The 23,918-nt window shown below is 34.6% G+C and overlaps 1 protein-coding gene across 1 annotated transcript in view; it reads right to left on the bottom strand.

Moving 5' to 3' along the window:
- Positions 1–23,918, bottom strand: part of LOC150094163 (uncharacterized) — a 128,952-nt gene that overhangs the window by 43,625 nt on the left and 61,409 nt on the right. The window contains exon 8 of the mRNA XM_090412414.1: positions 12,784–12,932. Coding sequence (XP_090268540.1) covers positions 12,784–12,932 — 149 coding nt within the window. The remainder of the gene's footprint in view (positions 1–12,783; positions 12,933–23,918) is intronic.

Genomic DNA, 23,918 nt, shown 5'->3' with positions numbered 1-23,918 from the left:
AAATAGAGAATTGGGTATATATATATAAATATATACATATGCATATACAGAACTCCAGAAATACAACTTAAATCTGCTAACTACAAAAAAAATTACTTGCCCATATTATCAATCTAATTTATATAAAGATTTTTACAGGTGATGTTTAAAAAAAAACAAAAAAACAACAAAAAAAAAAAACCAGAATATTAAATATTTATGATGACAAGACAAAAGTAATATATTATTTGATTCTTGCTACCCCTTACACATTACAGAAATATATATCCTTTCCTTTATATGGATTTAAAATACAGCAACCCCTTGATTAACAAGTCTCTGATTAGTGCATTTCGAAATGCAATTAATGCACCTCTAAAATTCGATTAGTGTGACTATACACATCTTATAAATAAATATTACAGATTTTAAAAATTTTCTATCTATACATTTTTTATGGCTAACTATTTAAAAAAAATCACTCACCAGGAATAATTTAGTTACCGATTAATAATTTAGTTACTAAGTTACTGATTTAAAACATTTTATAGTTATTTTTTAATGGCATACAGTACTGTACTACACCATTTCCATGTACACTGTGTTCCAAATTTTATGTCATCTGCTAATTACATAGCATTTTGCTGATTATATCTCATGCCTCCTTTGCAACTGTTTTCCTTACTTTTTTATTTTAAATATTTTCCCAACCTTTAATCATGAGTAAAAGAACTAGTGAGCAAAAAAGTGGAAGTGTGAAAAAGATTCGAAAAGTAATCTAATTGGAAGAAAAACTTGAAATAATAAAGAAAAATGAATAAGGTGACTCCAGAGCAAAAATAGGACAACACAAAATGGTGAATACACTATAAAAACAATTTTGAGCAAAGCTGCTGAATACAAAGAGAAAAGTAAGACTGCTTCAAGTTCATTATGCATGCAGACCACTCAAAATCAAAGTATTATAATGACTGAATTAGAGACTGAATTTGAATGGATTGAAGATTGTAACCAAAAATGGAACCCACTAAGCACTGACCTTATTAAATTAAAAGCATTAAGTCTCTTTGCAACCTTGAAAGAAAGGACTATCAATGATGGAAAAGAAGAAAAATTCCACACTACTGCTGGGTGGTTTGAGCACTTTAAAAATAAAAATACCCTACATAATATTCGAATCATAGACGAAACTACAAGTGCAGATAAGGAGGTGGCTGCAAATTATCCAGAGATTTTGAAGAAAATTGTGGAAGAAGGGGGCTATTGTGACCAACAAATTTTTAATGTCGATGAAGCAGGCCTTTTTTGGAAGTGAATGCCTTCCAAGACTTTTCTGGCCAAATAAGAGAAATCTCAGCCTAGTTATAAAGTTGCAAAGGATAGAATGACTTTTCTATTAGGTGGCAATGCTGAAGGTGATCTAAAGTTAAAACCCACCAGGGTTTTAACTTTAGATCACCTCAAAGGCATTAAGCAAGCTTCCCTCACATTATTTGGAAGTCTAACAAGAATGCAATGATTACTAATGCTTTATTCAAAAGATGATTCATAAGTTTTTTCGTCCAACAGTTGAGAACTTTTGCAAACGAAATAATCTTGATTTTAAAGCTCTGCTTATTTCAGACAATGCACCTGGTCACCCTACTTCTCTTGATTCATTGTGTGATATTTTTATTGCCAAATACAACTTCTTTCATACAACCTGAGAACATTTAACAGGTAATAGAAGCAACATCTGGTGAGAATCCCATGAGATTAGTAGAATTCTGGAAGAAATTTAATGTTAAATCTGCTATTGAAAATATTCAATCCTGGAATAAAATTACTGCAAGCAATATGTGAGCCATTCATAAGTACATTCTTCCACATTGTGCAAATGATTTCAGAGGTTTTTCAAATGAAATGGATAATGTTGTTGAGAAAATTGCCAACATCGGGCATGAACTAGGTTTTGATGAGATTGACAATGGTAACATCCAAGAGTTAGTTAAATCTCATTCTGAGGAATTGAGTGACTCCGACCTGCTAAATTTTGATGCACAGTGGAAAGAACTTGAAAATATGAAGAAAATTTAACCACTGACAGTCAGCCAAAAGAGATTTCACAGAAATAATTTGAAAATATTTTTTGTAAAATCGAAGTTTTAGGCAGCAATGCTTAGATGATGACCCTGATGAAGAGAGAAGCAGTAAAATTTGCAGAAGAGGCAATAGGGCCATACCATCAGTTTTATGAAAAAAAAAAAAAGAACCAGAATGCCTGCCAAACTATGTAAATTTATATTCTGAATATATTTTATTGTCTTTCAGCTTCATGGTTTTCCTTTAACTAGGACCTGAAACATATCCTAATTCTTTTATAAAAAAAAAATTATGGATCAAAAAAGAAATTTGAGGAACGAATTATACTTTTTCCATAGGTTATTATATTTAATTAGTGCATTTTTCGATTAATATGCCTGTTTTAAAGAATGCATTAGGTGCATTAATCAAGGGACTGCTGTATATGTCACTAACACTTAGCCCATTTACAAGCTTCTCATGTCCTCTAGTGTCTCTTTCTGGTTGCAAAATACCACTTATCCACCAATTTATTTAGAATGAAGTTTTGCGAAGAATGGTTCATTATTATTATATCAAGACCTCGTGGATTTTTTTCATTTCAGACAAATTATGGAGACTACAACCATGTTAGGAATTATTACTTTAAGTTCCCGATGTTTCGGCTTTCATATTAAGGTCATCATCTGGAGTATACACATATAAATACAGAGACAAGCTATATTAATTTTAAACAGTAGGCCAAGGGAGACAATGATTTCATCAACAGTTATTCTACTGGCCTGACCTGTAGTGAAAAAAAAAAAATAAATAAATAAAATAACTACATCAAAGCGATATTCTATTTATAACATCATCAGAGGCCAATTTCATATGGATAGTCTTAATTTAACATGAGAGTTGTTATATTAGAGTTAAGATCCTGGATTACGTACAGTCCTATTTATAAGGTAAGGCTGTGGGTTCGAATCCATGCCATGGGCATGGATGTGATTGTCGACTTGTGAAAATACTAGTGGTGGTGGGCAGTAGACGGAAAGGTTATGTGGGTAGAATATGTGCCTTCCATATTCTTGGGATTTTTAGACCATCATTATTGTTAAGATTAGGGTGGACAATAAGAATTTCACAGGCATCCTTAAATTTACGTTCGTGCCATGTTTTGGTTTGATGTAAACAACAGATGCCTTTCCAATCAATTCAATGTACAGTATTCAGGGCATGATCAGAAAGGCCAGATTTACCATAGTTCTTGAATTTAATGCCGGCCTGGTTGGCTGAGTGGTTAGTGTATTCGCTCTCCAGCCAAAAGGCTGCGGGTTCGAATCCTGTCGTGGGCATGAATGTTTGTGGTTGTCTGTAAAAATACTAGTGGTGGTGGGCAGTAGATGGCATTGGTGTGGATGATGATGGCAGTTGTGGTTCGCTGTAGTTGGTGGATTGAGTGGTGGAGATGGAGAGCTATAGAGTAGGTGTCCTCCCTTGATGAGTCTGTGAACTCCTTGGAGGTGTATAATAATAATGTGTCGTTTATGTTCCTTTTTCTGATAGGAATTGTGCATCCTGCTTCACACATCTGGGAGGCCCTTTTGTCATACACAAAACTCATCATACCGTGCCTTAAACGCATTCACATCGAAATTCTCTGCAGATACCATGCTCTTAGGCAATGATTTCCAATCATTTGTAACTCTCCATGCAAAAAGACCTGCTTCTCCCTCCCTCCTTATACAGCTTTCAGTGATGACCTCTTCTTCTCCCTCAATCTCCCACCGTTTTATGAAAAACCTCTTTGACGTTAATCCTATAACAACCCCTTAATAACTTGTACGTCTCTATCATATCGTCCCTCTTCTTCCTATCCACTAGACTCTGAAAATTGTAGCATCTCAACCTTTATTCATATTCAACATGCTAGAGATTAGAAACTATTTTAGTCAATCGCCTCTGGACCTTCTCCAACATCTCTACATCCATTTGAAAATCAGGTGACCAAATCTGAGCACAGCAGTAAATTTGAGTCCTAATCAGAGTCTTATACAATGGAACCAGAATCTCCTTAATTCTACAAGTCAGTGTCCCCTGAATCATTGCCAGAATTCATTGTGTTGTCCACACAACGTGTCCTCTAAATTTCAGATCCTTATCCACCACCACCCCAAGATCTCTTATTTCCTCCACTTCCAACAATATATCCCCACGAAGCATAAATTATACATGCCATATTTATGTCCCAAATTATTTCACAACACTGAATGGGCATCCCCACTCTCATTCCCCATTCACTCAATCTATTCAAGTCTTCTTGTAAGGTTAGAACATCCGCTCTACTCCTCATAGTTCATCCCACTTTTGCATCATCTGCAAACAACTGCATATCACAATCAGAATCTTCTCTAATATCATTAATATAGGTTAAACAGCAATGGTCCTAAAACAGATCCCTAAGGCACACCACTGGTGACTTTCCTGTTCCAGGATATTACTTGCCCATACAAGAAATCCTGACATCTATCACATAACCAATCTCCATCCAATGCACTAGTCTAATATCCAATCCCATCTGCTCTAGTTTGACTATCAATTTATCTTATGTGGTAATCTATCAAAAGCCTTTGCAAAATCTAAGTATACTACTGCATATCCATCTTCCTCGTCCAATGCAGCTGTCACCTTATATATTACTAAAACTTGAAACTAAAATATTACTAAAACGTTAGCAAATTTGCGCTGTCCATCAAAGATAATACCACTGTTGTCAACCCATTTCTGGATCCTGGTTCTCAGCAGTCTCACCAACACGTGACACACAGATTGGCCTATAATTTGATGATTGAATTCTGTCACCTTTCACTCCTTTGGAACTTGACCCGATGTAAGACTCATATTAAACAAATATGTCAAGTCCCACAACCTTATTAATATCAAGTTTACTTAATTCCCCATATACCTCTTCCTCACAGTCAGTCTATCCTCCTCATCATCCACTGCTCCCAAACGCTCCACATCTCATTCACAAGGATGAAAGACCTTTATGAACTGCTCATTAAATATCTCAACTATATCCTCCACAGCAACTGTTCTTATACCATTGTCTCTAATCAATGTGATCCTACCATAATTGTTCTTATTTTTGCTGGCTATATATCGAAAGAACTTTCGATATATAGCCAATTTTTATTTTGGCTTCATTACTAACTGCTGTTAGTAATGAAGTACTGCACTTTTGCTACCCTTACCAACTGAGTCACCCTCCTTGCCTGTTCTTTGTATTCCTAGTGGAATTGATTATTACCACTCCTCTTATGTTGCCTCCATAATGTTTTTTTTTCTCTGTACTGCATGATTAATATCTTCATTCATCCATTTCACATCTACAATATTTAACCTTCTCACCTTTGGAATACATTTAGACATTGCTTCTACTAGATAGTTCTTGAATATCAGCCAAGCAGCATTAATCTCTTTTCCACCCAACTCCTCATTCCATGCTACAGTTGCAAGTTGTCTCCTGAGCTTCTCACAATCACCAGCCTTGTAGTTCCACATATACCCTTTATTACAGAAGTGTCATATGGCTGGCAACCACCCCGGTAATCACTTCATGGTCACTCTCACCAACTCAAGGGAGATTTGACACCTCATTTATAACATCATCCTCTGATGAGGTGATAAAATCTAAGACCCTCAATCCTTGTGTGCCCTCTGTTACATACTGCCTGAGGTAGTTGTCCCTCAAAACATATTCATATGTATCATTAGCAAATCATTCAGAATGAAAGGATTCATTGATAACCTCAGCTTCTCATTTATTACATTAATTTGACAAAAATCTCATTCACACGGTGACATATTTGCTGGTATACACTGGTTACAATTTTGAGTGGTTTTGAGAGAAATGGAAACCTGCCATTATTACTCCCAGTTCTTTCAAAAATGTCTTGTATGTTTAAATGCTTCTCAGTACTTGGAACTCTTACAACTCTTTTATCAAATTTATTGAAACTGATCCAAAATCTTAATTTCTTCCATCCTAAAATCTTTCAGATCTTCAGACTAGGTAAATGTATCAAATATTAAGAGAGCATTAGCACTTTCTAATTCATTTTGTTGCCATGAGTGGCCAGAAGATAGTGCAAGTGGTGAATAACAGTGCCAAAAGATAAGTTCTTCTTGGAAGTCTTTAGCGTCAATTAAGTTATTCTTTTTGCATCATTATATTTATGAGTGATTGTGTGATTGACTGTATGGGTAGTGTATGTTTAATTTACTGATTTTTAACGGTTTAATATTTGATAGGCGGTATAAGAGAAGGATGTTAGAAGTTTTTCACATGTCCACAAGAGATGTGCTTTGCATTATGGGAGATACTAAGACAAGGAGTGATGAGAGCTTGGTCCACCTTTGCCCAGAGTTGCCTGGTGTTACACTACCTTAACCTCAGTCCTGAAGATATTTTCAAGAGAAAACTTTGTTTGTTTACACTTGGATAAAGGATTAAACTAAATTTTTTAAAGAAAAAGGTGATCAGCAATTTGAGGTGCAGAAAAAGATGAGCAGCATGGTAAGGGTGACTAAAGCTAATTATGAGAGAAAGCTAGCTGATGAGGCCAAAAGAAATCCTAAAGAATTCTTTCACTATCTGGCAAGTAAAAGAAGGAATGATCATGGAAGGACAGCTTTAAAAAGTGCTGATGGGCGCTGGGGGGGGGGGGGGGGTTACAGAACCAAACCAAATAGATGAATACTGAGCACAATGCAATACCAGATGTAACATTGAACACAGCAATGGGATCAGATGGCATATCGGTACGACACTGTAAGATGACAGTGATTACGAGAACGTGTGAGAAATTATCAACTCCTCTGACAAAGCTGTTTAATTTAAGCCTCAGTACTGGGAAGGTGCCATTGGAGTGGAAAGATGTTACACTACCTTAACCTAAATTCATGCAAAGGTCGTGTTACACGACCTTTGCATGAATTTTCACATCATCATCAATTTGTTCATTTGAACTTGTGAGCAATTCATGAAGAGATGGAAATGCATCAAATTCTACCAACCTGTTTTTGCCATAACTTCATCTTTTTCAAATCTTGGACATGAAATATAAAAATTTCCTTGCCTTGTAAAGGCAAATTAAGATTATTTAATACAATAAATATATCTGCTAGGTATATAATTGACTGAGCCATTTCCAATATGTAAATATTTTTTCAATTCAAAATTTTCATCAAGAAAAACTTGTAGTTCATTCCAAAGTTCAAATAAATGAGTAAGGACTTTTTTCCCTGAGAAAGCCAATGAACATCGGTATGGAAAAGAAGTTGCATACAATTACTGTAATATGGAAAAGAAGTTGTGTATGATTACTTTCCATTTCTTCAGAAAGTTGATAGAGAAGTCTGGCATTTAGAGGATGGCCTTTAATATAATTTATGATTTTTACAACTTCATCCAGAACTTTCCTTAGGTCTGTAGCCAAAGCCTCCCTGTGTATGCAGCAGTGTGTTGACTTTGCATTTGGTGCAACAGCTTGAATTCTTGAAACAAGCTCTTGTGGATCCGACCATGGATTTTCTCCATCCGTGCTATTCCAACACAACTTTTCCAATCAAGCTTGTTTTGATGCATAAATGTATTTATATTGTTGAAAATTTCTTCTCCTGTTGTGTGTTTTGGCAAGGGTTGGCAAAATAAAAGGTCATCATGAAGTTTTTGATTTTTTTTCGTACCTAACGAACACTAGATTTGCAAAATTTGTAATGTCGGTGGATTCATCGACCTGCAACACATAATAATGATTCTTATGTCATTTTCAGCCATTTCAGTGATTCTGCGATGAACAGTACTATTTGAAAGGCAAATCTGATCAAAAGATCTTTTGCATTATCTCTGATCATAATTTCTGTTATTATTTTTGCTACAGGCATGACCAAAGTTTCACCAATTGTTTCTGCTGCACCACTTTTTGCTATTAATAGCAACACACGATATGAAGCTTCTAAAGCCTTCTTATTTTTACCTCCTGACAAGATTGACATCATTTTTTTTTTAAGATTCTTTTAAATTTTTAGTTTATTTTGAAAAAATTCTACTGGTCTGTCCATGTATTCATTGTTTCAATTTAAAATGGCGATTTAAATTAGATGGCTTCATGCTTTCATTTTTTAAAGCTTCACCACAAATGACACATAATGGAATAAATTCATCTTAATTTCCTGTCCATGAAAATCCACATTTAAAGTAATTCATATTGTATACTTACAAAGGTTTTTCATCTTCTTTCCTAGTTAGTTCTTTAGAGATGACATCCATATCAATTCCATTTGATCCAGATACAATATCAACATTTTCTTGTTGCTTGCAGCTACTTGTATCTGCTATATTGCTCTCTTTTGTGCATTTTATAAATCCAATCTTTAACCAATGATCCATACTTAAGAATTGGAAATTCTTACATCATTAAAGCAATTACATCACTGTAAAATGAGTACAAACCTATTCGATCATATTTATAATATGATCAAATAATGAAGCACATTGATTAATATCCGTTTAACTGTCTTAATTACATCTACTAATGATTCATATAATTACTTTTTTTTTATACGCTCTATTGTACGCTCTTCACATTGTTGCAGGGTCACAATGTACGTTCGTATACGAAGTTAAATGAAGATTCACGAGTGATCACCCATGAATTTGCAAACTATTCAAATGAAGCAGTTATCACAATTTGAGTAGGAGAATTCATACATAATATATAATTTATTGAGAAATATATACATTTCAAATAATTCCTTTTTTCGTAATAATGATTCCATGCATTAGTGATGCATAGCCAAAAATTGCCATGTACTCCCTGAAGACCTTTCACGTACCCCTAGGGGTACACATACCACACTTGGAGACTATTCATGTTACCTAAAAATTCTCTCTCAAAATGATATGGAACTTTTCTCACTTCTTTCAGGGGAGTAAAAGTACTGTCTAAACAGTATTTTGTTTGACAGAGTTTTGTTTTTTGAAAAATCAGTGACAGCTGAATGAATAAAATAAAAAATATAGGAGAAAATAGATTCTTATTGCAAAAGAGTATGTCTTCATATTCTTTAACAAACTTTTTGATATTGCAGTATCACATCCTTTTTCACTGCCTATTTTCTCCAAATGCATTAATACTGCAGAGTAGGCTAATAAGTGCAGTTTGTATTCCCACTCTATTAGACATCCATGTTACTAAATGCAGATACAAGAACTTTAAGATTTTTGTTTGTAACATGGCTGCTATTTTTCTAAATTATTTCAGCATTTTTGGTTAATTCTGGTAAAAAGTGTGTGTTTTTCATAGATTAAGTTTTCACAGCCACTGGACATTTTTCAAAAATAACATATGACTATACAGCCAAATTATAAAATAGAAAAAACTATTTATTTCCAAAGGGCACTTCTAGCTTTGTCTTTCTAGAAGACTTCATTGGGCACAATACATAGAGGGGTAATGTGCGCACACGCACACACACACACACACAATAATATATCAAAGTACATCACTGTATATGTAATACATTGATGTATTATTATTATTATTATTATATATATATTGTTTTATGAAGAATTAAATGACTAGAACCGAGATTTAAGTAAAAAGGTTTTAATATAAACACACTACTAGTTTCGGCCTGTAACAGCCTTCTTCAGGTGACATTATAAAAGAAAAAACACTAAACATTGAGGGTTAAAAGACTATGAACAACACAGACAGTCTTTATACATAATTAGCATGAAAACATTGTAGTTGTATTTGAAGCTGTTCTTTCGTTTGTTGCATTGTTGGGAGAGTGCGTGTTTGCTGCATCACATGAACGCCAGTACATGATTACAGCTGAATGACTATCTGGGAGGTTGTAGCTTAAGTTGTTATTTAGATGAACAGGATTGAAGATGATTTCTCTAGATTCCACAATTTTTCTCTCTATTTCGTCACTGCAACGGAAAATGTTAGTAGATTTTTCCCAGCAGACTTTGTGACTTTGGTTATCATCATTAGGATTAGCCGAGAAAAGGATATGACTTGATAATGCACTTGCTCGCTGTCTCTTGTAAGTAATGTCTCTCATGTGTTCTTCCATACGCATTTCGACAGATTTGTCTGTCTGCCCGAAATAAGGAATATCGCAGTCACATAATATTTTATATACACCAGGGTATTTGAGTTGATGATGACAAGATTTTGGGTGGCTAATTAAGGAACGAATCTTTGGAAGTGGAGTGAACAAGGTTCTGATATTGTATTTTCTTAGAACTTTTGCTAATTTGTGTGAAACAGTACTTATGTAAGGAATAGATATATTGCCTTTGAATCTATTTGTTTCTTCTGAGTGATGTCTAGGAGAATTAAGAAGGAATTTGTCAATGATTTTCTTGGAATATCCATTAACTTCGAAAGAAGTTTTCAGATGGTTTATTTCTGTAAGCAGTTCATTTGGGTCATCAAGAAGAGAACGGGCTCTATGTTCCAAGGTGGAAATTATTCCAAGCTTATGAGGAGGGAAATGATGAGACTGGCTGTGCAGATATCTGTTGGTATGTGTGGGCTTTCTATATATCGATATTTTTAGTTTACCAGAAGAGCAAGTCAGTTTGACATCAAGAAAAGGCAAGGAATTATCCGTTTCAAGCTCAGCAGTAAACTTAATACTTTGATGTCGGCTACTGAGATGTTCGAGGAAAACCATAAGGGATTCATGTCCATGACTCCAAACAATGAAGACACATCATCCACATAACGTTTCCAAACTTTAGGTGTTAAAATAAAGGAAGAGATAGCCTTGGTTTCAAAATCCTCTAAGTAAATATTTGCGAGTACAGGGGATAAAGGATTACCCATAGCCAGTCCATGATTTTGTTTTTTATCTTGAAATATTATCTTGAAATTTGAAGTAACCGGACCTGATGCACTGTGTAAGCAATATATCTATTCCTTACATAAGTACTGTTTCACACAAATTAGCAAAAGTTCTAAGAAAATACAATATCAGAACCTTGTTCACTCCACTTCCAAAGATCCGTTCCTTAATTAGCCACCCAAAATCTTGTCATCATCAACTCAAATACCCTGGTGTATATAAAATATTATGTGACTGCGATATTCCTTATTTTGGGCAGACAGACAAATCTGTCGAAATGCGTATGGAAGAACACATGAGAGACATTACTTACAAGAGACAGTGAGCGAGTGCATTATCAAGTCATATCCTTTTCTCGGCTAATCCTAATGATGATAACCAAAGTCACAAAGTCTGCTGGGAAAAATCTACTAACATTTTCCGTTGCAGTGACGAAATAGAGAGAAAAATTGTGGAATCTAGAGAAATCAACTTCAATCCTGTTCATCTAAATAACAACTTAAGCTACAACCTCCCAGATAGTCATTCAGCTGTAATCATGTACTGGCGTTCACGTGATGCAGCAAACACGCACTCTCCCAACAATGCAACAAACGAAAGAACAGCTTCAAATACAACTACAACGTTTTCATGCTAATTATGTATAAAGACTGTCTGTGTTGTTCATAGTCTTTTAACCCTCAATGTTTAGTGTTTTTTCTTTTATAATGTCACCTGAAGAAGGCTGTTACAGGCCGAAACTAGTAGTGTGTTTATATTAAAACCTTTTTACTTAAATCTCGGTTCTAGTCATTTAATTCTTCATAAAACTATGTATGTTAACCGAGTCAATGATCATTCTGTCATATATATATATATATATATATATATATATATGTTAAAGATACCACGATATTTTAAACCTGGTTTTAATCCATTTCCCAAGTAAGCAAACAGAAGAAAGTCAAGTTTGTGCCTGCAAGTAGTGCAAATCTGGGTGATCCACACGTAGTGCAAGTCTTAGGCAACTCGTGGTAAAGGTGGAATAAGCTCTGATCACTATTCTTAATATTTACCCTTAATGCAAAGCACATCTCCTTGAGATGTATGATGATGCTATGCATTAAAGGCAAGGGGGTCACTACCCAGACCGGTTTCGACCTTTATTGAGGTCTCATCAGTGGGAGCCAGGCTTAGAAATACCAAGATTTTAGTAATACAGAGCTTATAAATATTCTACCAAAACAAGTTACCATAAGGTGCTTTGACCTTATTAAAAAATCTTGGATGAGAGATAGATGTAGAAGGTTTTTTACCTTGGGTATAATATACGTTAAAGATACCAAGCTATTTTAAACCTGGTATTACTAAAACCTTGGTATTTCTAAGCCTGGCTCCCACTGATGAAACCTGAAAGCTGGTGTGGGTAGTGACCCCCTTGCCTTTAATGCATAGCATCATACATCTCCTCAAGGAGATGTGCTTTGCATTAAGGGTAAATATTAAGAATAGTGACCAGAGCTTATTTCACCTTTACCACGAGTTGCCTAAGACTTGCACTACGTGTGGATCACCCAGACTTGCACTACTTGCAGGCGCAAACTTGACTTTCTTGTCTGTTTGCTTACTTGGGAAATGGATTAAAACCAGGTTTAAAATAGCTTGGTATCTTTAACGTATATTATACCCAAGGTAAAAAAATTTCTAAATATATATATGTGTGCGTGCCTTCATATTTAATGACTTCCTAGGTGCAGTCCTGCACCTAGGAAGTCATTAAATGAAGATTTTCAGAATTAATCAATTAATTTTAATACAGTCACTCTATAAACATCATATTTGCCAACATACATTATATCACTAGTATCAAGGGAAGCTCCTTCTCTTATAGTATCTAGAGTATTACAGCCTTGTTCTGTTTCTTGACTTTTGGTAAATTTGTTGAATGCCTCCAGAATTTCTTGCTGATACCTCAATAACCTTCTGGTAATTAACAATAACTGAAAAAGGCAAGAAAAGTGAAATAACATTTTTGTTTATGTATGCTTTTTCAAACTAAAAATGTAGTATTAAAGAAAGCTAATATGCAAACTTAACAACATTATTGCACCCTTGATATAAAAGAGTTATTTCCTATTATAATTTGGGTATTTGCCATAGAAACTAAATATATTTAAAGCTTAATAATGAAATCATTAAACCAAAATTTTCTTAACTTGTAGCAGATCATACTAAAATGATATATAAATTTCATTACATCTCCCATAAATAAAGATAAAATAAAATACATAAAACACTACAAAATACACATATAGCTACAGGTTATAAAATGATTTTGATAAAAGCATTTGTATTAAAAGTTGCTAGTATGTCCAAAAGGTATTATTAGTATAAAATTACAAATTTAAAACATAATTATTATTAGCTGGGTGATGTAGAAAGATGATATAAATTTGTCGAACTTGTTAGGACATTTTATTATGTTATAACTTTCTTTTTGTTTTGGGTTCATCTGTTGTTTCTCACAAAACAACAATTATATGCTTGTCATCATCATGTCATCATTTTTTTTTAATTTTTTATTTATTTATTTTTCTCAAGAAAGAATTACAATTCAGTTGGCTAAGTCTGAAACTGCCAGCCCATCCCTGTTTATTAATTATCCAAGTGTATATCTAATAATAGGCTACACCATGGCAAGGTGGAGATTGGATATTAGGGAAAATCCCTGCTCTATTCTCCATATTCTTTAGAGGATATATGGAGGTCTCTTCCCACCAGTTAGCTAGCTCTGACCCTCAAGCAATCCCCTAATAGGCAGTCACATCAGACATCTGTAATACTGAAGAGAACACTAGGAATAAGGAAGTTATTCTCCTACTTTACAAGGCTTTGATAAGACCACATCCTGACTGCTGTGCTCAGATATGATCACCTGGGTTCAGTGGAGATGAGGAAAAAGATTCAGCAACAAGTAACTAAGATGATATCTAGCCTACTTCATTTTGCATTCAGGATTAAGAAAATGTGACTTGGGTAAGAGATGGAAGGAGAGGGAATATGTTATAATAGAAAACCTACAAGTGAGTAATGAAATCTTAGAGAGACTTTATAACTCATAGTCAGTAGGGAAGAATTCAGGATTATTCCTAGAAGCTCAGCAAGGGTAAGTAGGTTAGTAAGCATGTGAGGTTCAGGTTCTTCTCATAGCTTATGGTGAATGCGTTGAATAGATTAGCAGTGCGTTGTGAATGCATCTTCAATGAATGTTTTCAAGATATGGGTATTCAGACATTGTGTAGCTTGAAAGATGCTCTCTCTCTCTCTCTCTATCAATGAGTTCTTGACTCCTTGAAGGCCCCCTACATAATAACATGATTTAGAGAAAGCATGCTGCAAAAACTTAACTTATTTTGAGGCAAGATGCAAAGAATTTTATGGAAGTAGTTATTTAGTTTAGGAAAATAAATGAAAGCTAATTAGAATATAAGAAGGGAAGGGGTTAGTAAACAAACTGAAAAGGGGACAGCGACAGCACAAGCAGATGGGAAGTATTCCAGAATCTCTTTAACAGGTCTTTTACTCACTCACTCATTCATTCTGCTGAACATTTTCTCTCAAATACTTATTTGTTTGAGTGAGAGGCAAAATGTCATTTCTCATTTACTGCTGATGAACTCACCTGCATTGCAAGTGTCTTAGTATTGTATATGGCTGCAATATGGCTAAATTTCGATGACTTTGGATGTGCTTACTTAATCTGGGCTGTGTGTCCTTTAGACATTTGGACCTTTAAAAGGGCATTCCATGCCATCTTAGAGATGGCATGGAATGCTCTTCCAGTGGTATTTATTTATTTTTGGCTGGAGATATGGATATGATTTTATCCAGATGGGGAGATCTTGCTAATCTACGAAGTGGTCTCATATGAGCTTTTAATAATGTCCTCATATCTAATGTACAATATGATCTAAATTGTTGCAACCTGAATGGAATATGTAATGATGTGCTATAATGGAAGGCTTATATTTGTGTGAGGCAGAACAGCATCTTAGTAGATTTCAATACCTGTTATCGACGAAGACAATATAGTGTTCAGAACATGGAAAGTTATCTCTGAAGGCCTTTTGCTCATTTGTTATATAAAGAAATATGAATATTTCTGTTCGTCCTTGCTGTTTAGCAAGATATTTTGTTGACATGGTTTATGAAGGTTATGGAATAATTGTCAAGTTTTGAATTCTGATAAACCACAGTTTCAGTCGCATCAGCATTCCAACGACCTAAATGTGTATAAACTTTCTCAACTTACTACAAATCTATACATTACCATCATCAAATTTTTGATGTGAACGCTCAAGGACATATAGACTACTATAACAGTACTACATAAAAAGCTAACATTATTATTAACTTCCTATGATCATTTTTAATCAATTGGTCTCCAAATTAGTCTGTTAGCAATCAAGACTCCAATATTAATGGATCTTATATTTTGGTCTTCTAAAGCATTCCATAACGCATCAATTCACGTAGATCTTAGAATTTCTCTGAATCTTTTTTTGACCATTATGGCATCAAATACCCTGTTTTCCTCTCCAATTCTACTTTAGTGAACATGAACATATTACTTGAGATTGGCTCTGCTCATACATTGCTGAATGGTAAACAATGTCAGTTTCTTTCCAGTATCTTCATTTTTATAATGATTCCCTTGATGCCATCTGTTCACTCCTCTAATTTTTCTTTGGCCTCTCGTATCTCTGGTCTTGGTCAACTGTCTTATTTTTTAACCCATTTAATACTGTCTTGTATACAGCTAGTAACTAATTTCTCTCTTTTTCCATAAAAATTTATTCAGTTGACTCTTCACAATGCAAGCTTTGCTTATTCTGCTGTCATTTTAATTTAATTTAAATATTTGATCTGTCATCTTTTACTCAAAATTATTCTAAATAGTTGAGATGTTTTACTTATTCAGGTTTTCCATAAATGAACGTAGCTGATGTTTTCAACAGTCCTGACTATTGCCACAGTCACTGTCTTTTTATTGCTGATTTTCATACCAAACTTGTTACAAGCCAGTATTCACTTAAGAGTATCATGTCATTTTCATAAAGTAAAGAACTGAAATTGCACATCAAAATTTTGATATCAGACCTAATGCCACTTTCTTTCATAACGTTATCAATATAGTTGAAGAATAACAGTGGAGATAATGTGCATCCTTGTCTCACAACTCATTTTACATCAAACCAGCTTCATGTACTTTTTTCAGTTTTAACTGTTCCACTTACAACTCAAATATAGGCTATGTATTTCTTGCCTTGTTCAGGGCATATAAGTTTAACATTTTAAACATCTTTTCTCTAGGTACCTTATCATATGCCTTTTCCAGATCTACAAACTTAAACACAGGTTTTCCTTATATATCCATGATTTCTTAACTATTAAAGTAAAATCTGATTCTGATAACCTCTATTTGGCCTGAACCCAGCTGGTTCTTCTTCAAGTTTTCCTTCCATGATTTCTCTTAGCCTCTTCTTGGGTATGCTAGCATAATTCTTCTCTGGAACACCTCTTAAAAATCTTCTTGAATATTTTACAATTTTGAATTCATGTGTAGATTTCCAGGAATCACTTAAGGGTCTGAGCTAGATAACTGGGAATCCTTACATAAATTCTTAACTAATGTGGAGAACTGAGCTTCTAACCTAATGTCCACTACTCACCTTGGTATGCCCTGTTAATACACTGGTGTCCCAAAGCTAAGATCAAACTACATTTTTATTACCTGTATATAAAAAAATTTTCATGACTACACCCAAATGTGGGAATAAATTTATTGCCAGCATACTAACAAATTATATTACACAAAAAATGTGTTATAAATTTCATACAAATTAAAGTGCAATACGTTTTTGGCAAAAGCTCCAAATTTTCTAAGGATGTAGTTAAGGAATTAATGTACAGTGCTTACAGAAAACTATGCAGAGAGATATTTCACTATGGAAGACGAATTCCATTACATTACCATGTAATAGAATACATCTCTCACAACATTATCATGTTTAGCACCAAATGATTCAGGTGTTCTTTAGACAAATCGGCCCACTCCTCTCCTTCAGAACAAGGATAAGGCCTTGTTTGTTTTCTGAAGGGAAATTTCAAGCAGCAATGCATATCCCTATTACATCCCAAATGTGTTCTATGGCCACTTGATTCAATTAATATCCTTGGTCTCCAGAAGTATCTCCACTGCTAGTGTACAATGTGGTGTGGCACTGTCATCCATAAAAATGGATTCTTCACCTACAACCACCACAGAATAATCAAACACAATGTCAAAGAACTTGTTGCAATATCATTCACCAGTCATAATCCCTTTTAAGTATAATGCCTCCCCACACCCTAGTACTTCTGTATCTATCCCTTTCAAGAACATTCTTGTGATGGTGTCAATTATGCTTTGCTGATATAACCAAAAATCTGTCTTCGTGCTCCTTGGTAGAGCAAGGGTGACCTCTTAGCAAATGTCTGGAACACATTCCATTGGTTTGAAACACTGCACAGAGCCTGGATCACTAAGTGAGATTCCAAACTCTATGTCAATATCAGTAATTCTGCAGCCTTCTTCAGGCTTTTCAATACTTCTTCCCCATGTGAAATCATCTAGATGATGTCTTGGAGACATTACAAGACATCTAAGTTTGCAACTATATTCCCTCACAAAAAGAGTTTCCTTCAAACAAATTCAAATTCACTTAGTGAAGCCTTTTGCCTTTTATCCTGTTGAGTGCTACCATGTGGCCTCTTTGCATGCAATTTGAAAATTTGAATATGTACCTGCTTTCTACTTGAAATCCTCAGTTATACCAATTACCACAAGCTGATTCATTTGATTTTGCAGTTGTAATCTTCAGAAATAGTGTTCATCCTTAGGTTTTGTATACCAGTGTAGGTATCCAAAAGATACTGTATGAATGAGGATGAGTTGGCAGTTTGGTATTTTACCAACCAAATTGTATTCTTATTCACTAAAACCAAAAGAAAATGATAGTACAATATAATGGAATTAAGTGACAGCTGGGGCATCATCGAGTTAAACAAGGTCCACTGCTTTCATTAGGGAACCAAGGAGAACAGTGGAAAAATCAGATACTGCAGCAAAATCCAACTCAATAAACAGCAGATTCAAGATAAACATCATCATCATCATCATCATAAGAAGTATGTATTCATGGAGAAAAAATGGAACTAAATGAAGAATTTGAGAAATAATAAGTTGACATAATTGTTGTTTCTGAAACAAAGGAAGATAAAAACAGGTGAGATTCTTCAAAATAACAAATGCAAGATATTACATTCAGGCAAAAAAAAAGTGAAAGGAAGGAGTTACCAGACATACATAGACATTTCTGGAAATATAGAGAAAATGGCAAAGCTGATGATAATGGTAAGTACTTGCTGGATTTCTGTTCATGACATGGACTAGTCATTATTAATATCATGTTCCAGCATAAAGATGTGCACAAATTCACATGGATAGAAGATACAAGAAATGAGAAGTCTCATTGCCAATGTTATTGCTGAAAGCGGTATCTTCATGCTAACTCAGGACACAGGAGTATAGAGAAGATTCAAAATGCGAATTCATCTCCATTTAGTTTTGAATAGAATAAAACTGAATATCACATTATTATTATTATTATTATTACCAGACCTGTGGGGAGTCAGAGTCTCATTGAGGGAGGCCATATATCACCCACACCAGCCAACGTGCCTTCTCTTGAATTCATTCACCACCTCCAAAAGCAATCCCTTCCAATTATGTACCACATTATGAAAGTGGTGTGTGAGATTGGACTGGATAAATTTTAGTTCTCAACCCTTTCTTTCCAATGTAAACTGAAATGAAAGAAGTCAGAGGTTAATTAAGGTCAATTAACTAAGGAAAGTCGATAGCTACTAAACAAAAATTAATTAAGGAAATCAAAGACTCCAGTAGTAAGTCTTCTTTTAGATACTTCTACAGATATTTCAAATGAGGAGAAACTTGTCCATTATATGAGATGCATAAATGAAAAATGCAGTGTACGTTGTTAGATAAGAAAGCACAATAAAGAAGTTCTTGTCGTGGAAGACTGGTAACTGGTTAGCAGGTCGCAGAACAGAAGCAGCGTGTAATATGTTAACAAAAAATGTGCTAGCAGCAAAATTCAATAGACATACCAGGTGTTACAAACTATTGCATATAAGTTGAATTTGACTGTTTTAAATTCTATTAAAGATGTTCTCTCCCTCTACACACACACACACACACACATTTCTTTTACACAATTCATACTATGGGTGAGTAAAATTTTTTTGTGATTCCTATCTTATACAATTATAAGGAAAACTGGGTAAATGTTCAACTGTCTGAGTCTCAAGAGAAACTGGCTCTGCAAGTTAAAGGATTCTATCATCATGCTACAAATGAAAGAAAAAAATGAGTATGAAAGAATAACTCTGCTGAATATAAATGGTATGCATGTGACAGATGCAGAAGAGATTGTTAATTAAATGAGTGCCCATTTTGCTAAAAGCTACCAACCTCGTGTATACAACATTCAGCTCACTGTTCCTCTTTACTGGATGAAGAAACTCAGGTGTATGAAGAGGAAGTACTACAGCTGTTGCACAAACTAAATAAGAATTTGGCAATAGGAGTTGATGGGATATCAGCACAGATGATAAAAGAGTGCTCACATAAACTGGCTGTTCCTTTGGCCATGCTATATAATGTGAGCCTCAGAATATATGCAATGTGCAATGGGAATATATGATAATCCCATTGCACAAGGATGTTGAAAAGACTAATGTGTCCAATATTAACCTGTCACTATCTCTGAAGTGGTAGTGAAGATTTTGGAAAAGTTACTAAGAGCTCATATACATAAATGGGTTGACACAGAAATCTATATTTTGCAATAAACAGCTTGAGTTTACTAAGGAAAGGTCATGTTTCAGCAATCTGCTGACATTTTATAATAATGTTACTGTTTGGTTAGATAAGAGGAATGAATATACCATGATAAGGAGTATATATTGTGTGCTAGGTGCGGTGTGGTATGCCATACATCCAGAAAATGCATCAATAAATAATTTTTGAGCAGTTATTTATTTAAAATAAATAGTTATGAACTGTTACAAATATCAAGACATTCACAGTATGACCGTAAATCAGATAAGGCAAGCATTGCCATCGGAGCATATTAGTCATATACAAAGAGTATTGAGATTTCCTACACATAGCCTGTGATGAGGCGCCTGTGTTTTAAGAGCAGAAGGCAAGCAGAGATTAACACGTTCATTGCCAAGCTGAAAATTGGAATTTCATGTGGTGGCCAAATTTTTTTTACTTGATAGCGACGTCCACGCGATAATGCATGATCGGCCGTCTGGCGAGAACTCGCATCACGCGATATCACGTGATTGGCAATGAACGTGTTAAGCAGCAAACTCACTGGCGCATTTGCACTGATGGAAATTTGCACAGTAATTAAAGGCATGCAGGCTCTCAGCAGCACATATAGCTTAGTTCTACTTAGTAGGTTACCTGCAGCCAAGAAGGGTAGTGCAGTTAGTTATTCCTTGTAGTTTCCTGTTAATTAACTGTGTATTTTTTTAAACTGATATTTATTTTTAACCTTCTCAACAACTTGAAACTGTCATTAGATATTTGTGTATACCATTTTTAAATTGATAATATAAGATCAAAAATTGTTAAAAAAAAGAATATCTGAATCTTTCAAATTTATGTAGCATTTAAATCTCGCTAATGAAGGATCTGAAGTGATGTGCAAATAAAAAACTTAACAAAGTAAGTTTTTTACACAAATTTAATGATTTTTAATAATTGTCTTACCACAGCACACCTAAAGTGACAACACTGACTGTGATTCTTTTAGACTTTACTAAGGATTTTGACAGAATAAATCATGGAAGACAGTAGAAAGTTTTTTTCACTTGGTTATAATTTAAATTAAACTTGCCAGGAAATTACACCTGGATAAAGGATTAAATAAAAATACAGGGAATCCCCGGGTTAAGGACGACCCAACTTATGCCATTCTGTACTTACGAACAGGCTCCCAAGGCTCTCGATAAGAATAATTAAATTAATAATTAGGGAACTAGTTTCTTTTGTGCATGTAAACAAACCCGTACTTTGCTGCATTATTAAAGAAGCTCTTCCCGTTATTTGGCTCTTGAACTGTTTTATTCCTGCTGTTGAACATTATTGTTTGTAAAAGAAAATTCCCTTTAAAATTCTGCTTGTGCTGGACAATGCTCCTGGACATCAAACATCTTTAGATGACCACCATAATGTAAAGGTCATATTTTTACCACCCAACACTACATCGTTACTACAGCCAATGGATCAGGGAGTCATTTCTGCATTTAAAGCTTATTACTTATGGCATCCATTCCCGCAAGCATTCCGGGCTACAGAAGATGATGTGATGACCTTGAGAGAGTTCTGAAAGAATTATAATATCCAGGATACCATCAAAAACATTGCTGATTCTTGGGAGGAAGTGAAGCAATCAACAATTAAAGTGGTGTGGAACAAGATGTGCTCTCAATTCTGTGATGATTTTCGTGGCTTCACAGAAGACATCAGAAAAGCTGTGGCGGATAGTGGCAATGCACTGCAATTGGACATTAATGAAAATGATATCATTGACTTACTGAAGTACCATTCACAAGAATTAACCAATGAAGACCTTATGGATAGAGAATCAGCTAATAGAAACACAAGAACGCATAGAATCAGAAGATTCAGAGCCAAGAAAGTTTAAGACAAAAGAATTAGCTGAAGCCTTTCGTCTCATTGAAGCAGGAATTGCTAAGCTTGAGGAGCAAGATCCTAACATTCAGCAGTTTACAAAGGTTTACCACACAGTTAGTAAGAACATCAGCTGCTACAAGGTCATTTATGATGAAAAAAGAAAAAGGCTGTGAAAACAATCCTAGATACCTTTTTTCAAAAAACGGACTTCAGTGGTAAGCTCCCCTCTCCTCCCCCAGAAACAGAATCAAATTGTAATTATCCAGTAGCACTAGGTCCATCCTCTCTAGCACCATCTTCCAATTAATCTTAGCCTACCTTCTTACCTCAGAAGTGTCTCTTCCAGTAAGCAAGACACTGATGCAACCTTTAATATTCTTTTTTGAAATTTCTCCTAGCTCTTATCTAAACTTTTTGTATGAGTTTGTTTTGTTTGTTTGAATTAAAAGAAAGCGTACAATAGTTTCTGTAACTTATTATTATTACAGTATTACACTGTATTATTATTGCTACATATGAGCCATTATAGTATTGTTATTATTACCACATATGTAATGTGCATCAGGGATCTGAGTTACGTACAAATTCGACTTAAAGACGTTCTCAGGAATGTATCTCGTTTGTAACCCGGGGACTGCTTGTATATTCAATGGCAAGTTCGACAAGGAAGACTGTTGCATAAATTAGAGAATAAGGACTGGATTATAAAATATTAGCATGGATAAGATGACCGACATATCAAAAAGTGGTATAAGGGAGGAGGTGAGTCTGCAAGATTTAAAGTGACCAGTGGTGTACCACCAGAATCAGTCCCTGGTCTATTGTTATTCAATCTTTACGTTAATGACATTGGGAAGGATTTGACATGTGACATAGAGCTGTTTGCTGATGGTGCAAAGATAGGCAGGGCTATCAGCTGCATTCCTGATTACTCTGCCTACCTTTACATCATCACACTACTTGCAGAATGATTGAATAGGCTGGAATTGTTGGCATGTGAAAATAGTTGTCAGTTCAATGTTAGTAAATGTACTTGGTATAATGAGATATCCAATGGCACATCATATCGTATTGGTTAGAATGACGCTAGAAGAAACTGATCAGGCCAGGAATCTGGGAGTTTTAATAGATAGGAAATGGAAGTTTAAGGGCCATATAGCAAAGATTGCAAATACAATACAATACAATACAAAGGTTAAAGCAATGCTGATATAAACATTAATACATAAGGATAAGAAAGTCATTATGCCTCTTTCCAAGGTCTGAATACAACTCACTTGGACAATGCACATGTCTGGTCTTCCAGTTTCTATGCTGATGCTGATACAGTGGAGAGAGTGCAAAGGAGAGTGTTAAAGATAATATGGGAATTGTGGAATACAGATTATGAAGATCGATTAAGAATTTGTGGACTGTAGACACTAGCAAACAGGACAAAAAGAAATTATATGCTTGAGACTTACAAACTTCTTAAAGGGTCACAAGGAATACCAGTAGATGGAATTAATCATTTTATGGAGGATGAGGAAAGGACAAGAGGGCATCCGTGAAAGTTGAGAATGAATGCAGTAAAGAAGGGGGGGGGGGATTTTTCTCTCATAGAATTGTGCGTGCAAGTAGTGTGAATGAATTCAAGAAAAGGTATGACAACTAATGCAGGTGATATGTGGCCTCCCTTGATAAGTCCTGACTCCCTGGAGAAGGTCTCTCTTAATAATAATAATAAAATGTGTATACCTTTGCACCATCTTTTAAGTAGGTGGATCAAGAACCATTATTGAGTAAAAAGACATTAAAAACTGATCTGCAAATTATTACAGGTTACCAAATAATAATAAAATAAAATAACATAATATATTTCAAATAAAAGTAGTACATACAATAATTTGAATTTAAGTGTATATGAACTTTATTTATATTTAATTAAGAAATTAAATATTTTGAGTTATTAGTCTTGCATACAGATATACTCATCAGTATTTTAATACATTCATAGATAAGAAACTGCCTTAAATGAGTTTTACAGAATTTGAGAATTTGCACATTTGTAAATTCTCAAATGTTATAACTCATTTAAGAGTTAAACAAATTTTATGATTTTAAAAGTTTCTGTCTTAGCAAAAAATATATGTACCATTATATTAAATCA

This window comes from Typopeltis vanoorti, chromosome 22 (genome assembly GCF_054136105.1).
Source record: "Typopeltis vanoorti isolate ZY-2024b chromosome 22, IOZ_Tvanoo_1.0, whole genome shotgun sequence".
Lineage (NCBI taxonomy): Eukaryota > Metazoa > Arthropoda > Arachnida > Uropygi > Thelyphonidae > Typopeltis > Typopeltis vanoorti.
Note: the sequence above shows the minus strand (reverse complement) of the source record. Positions and strands in the feature narration are given on the sequence as shown.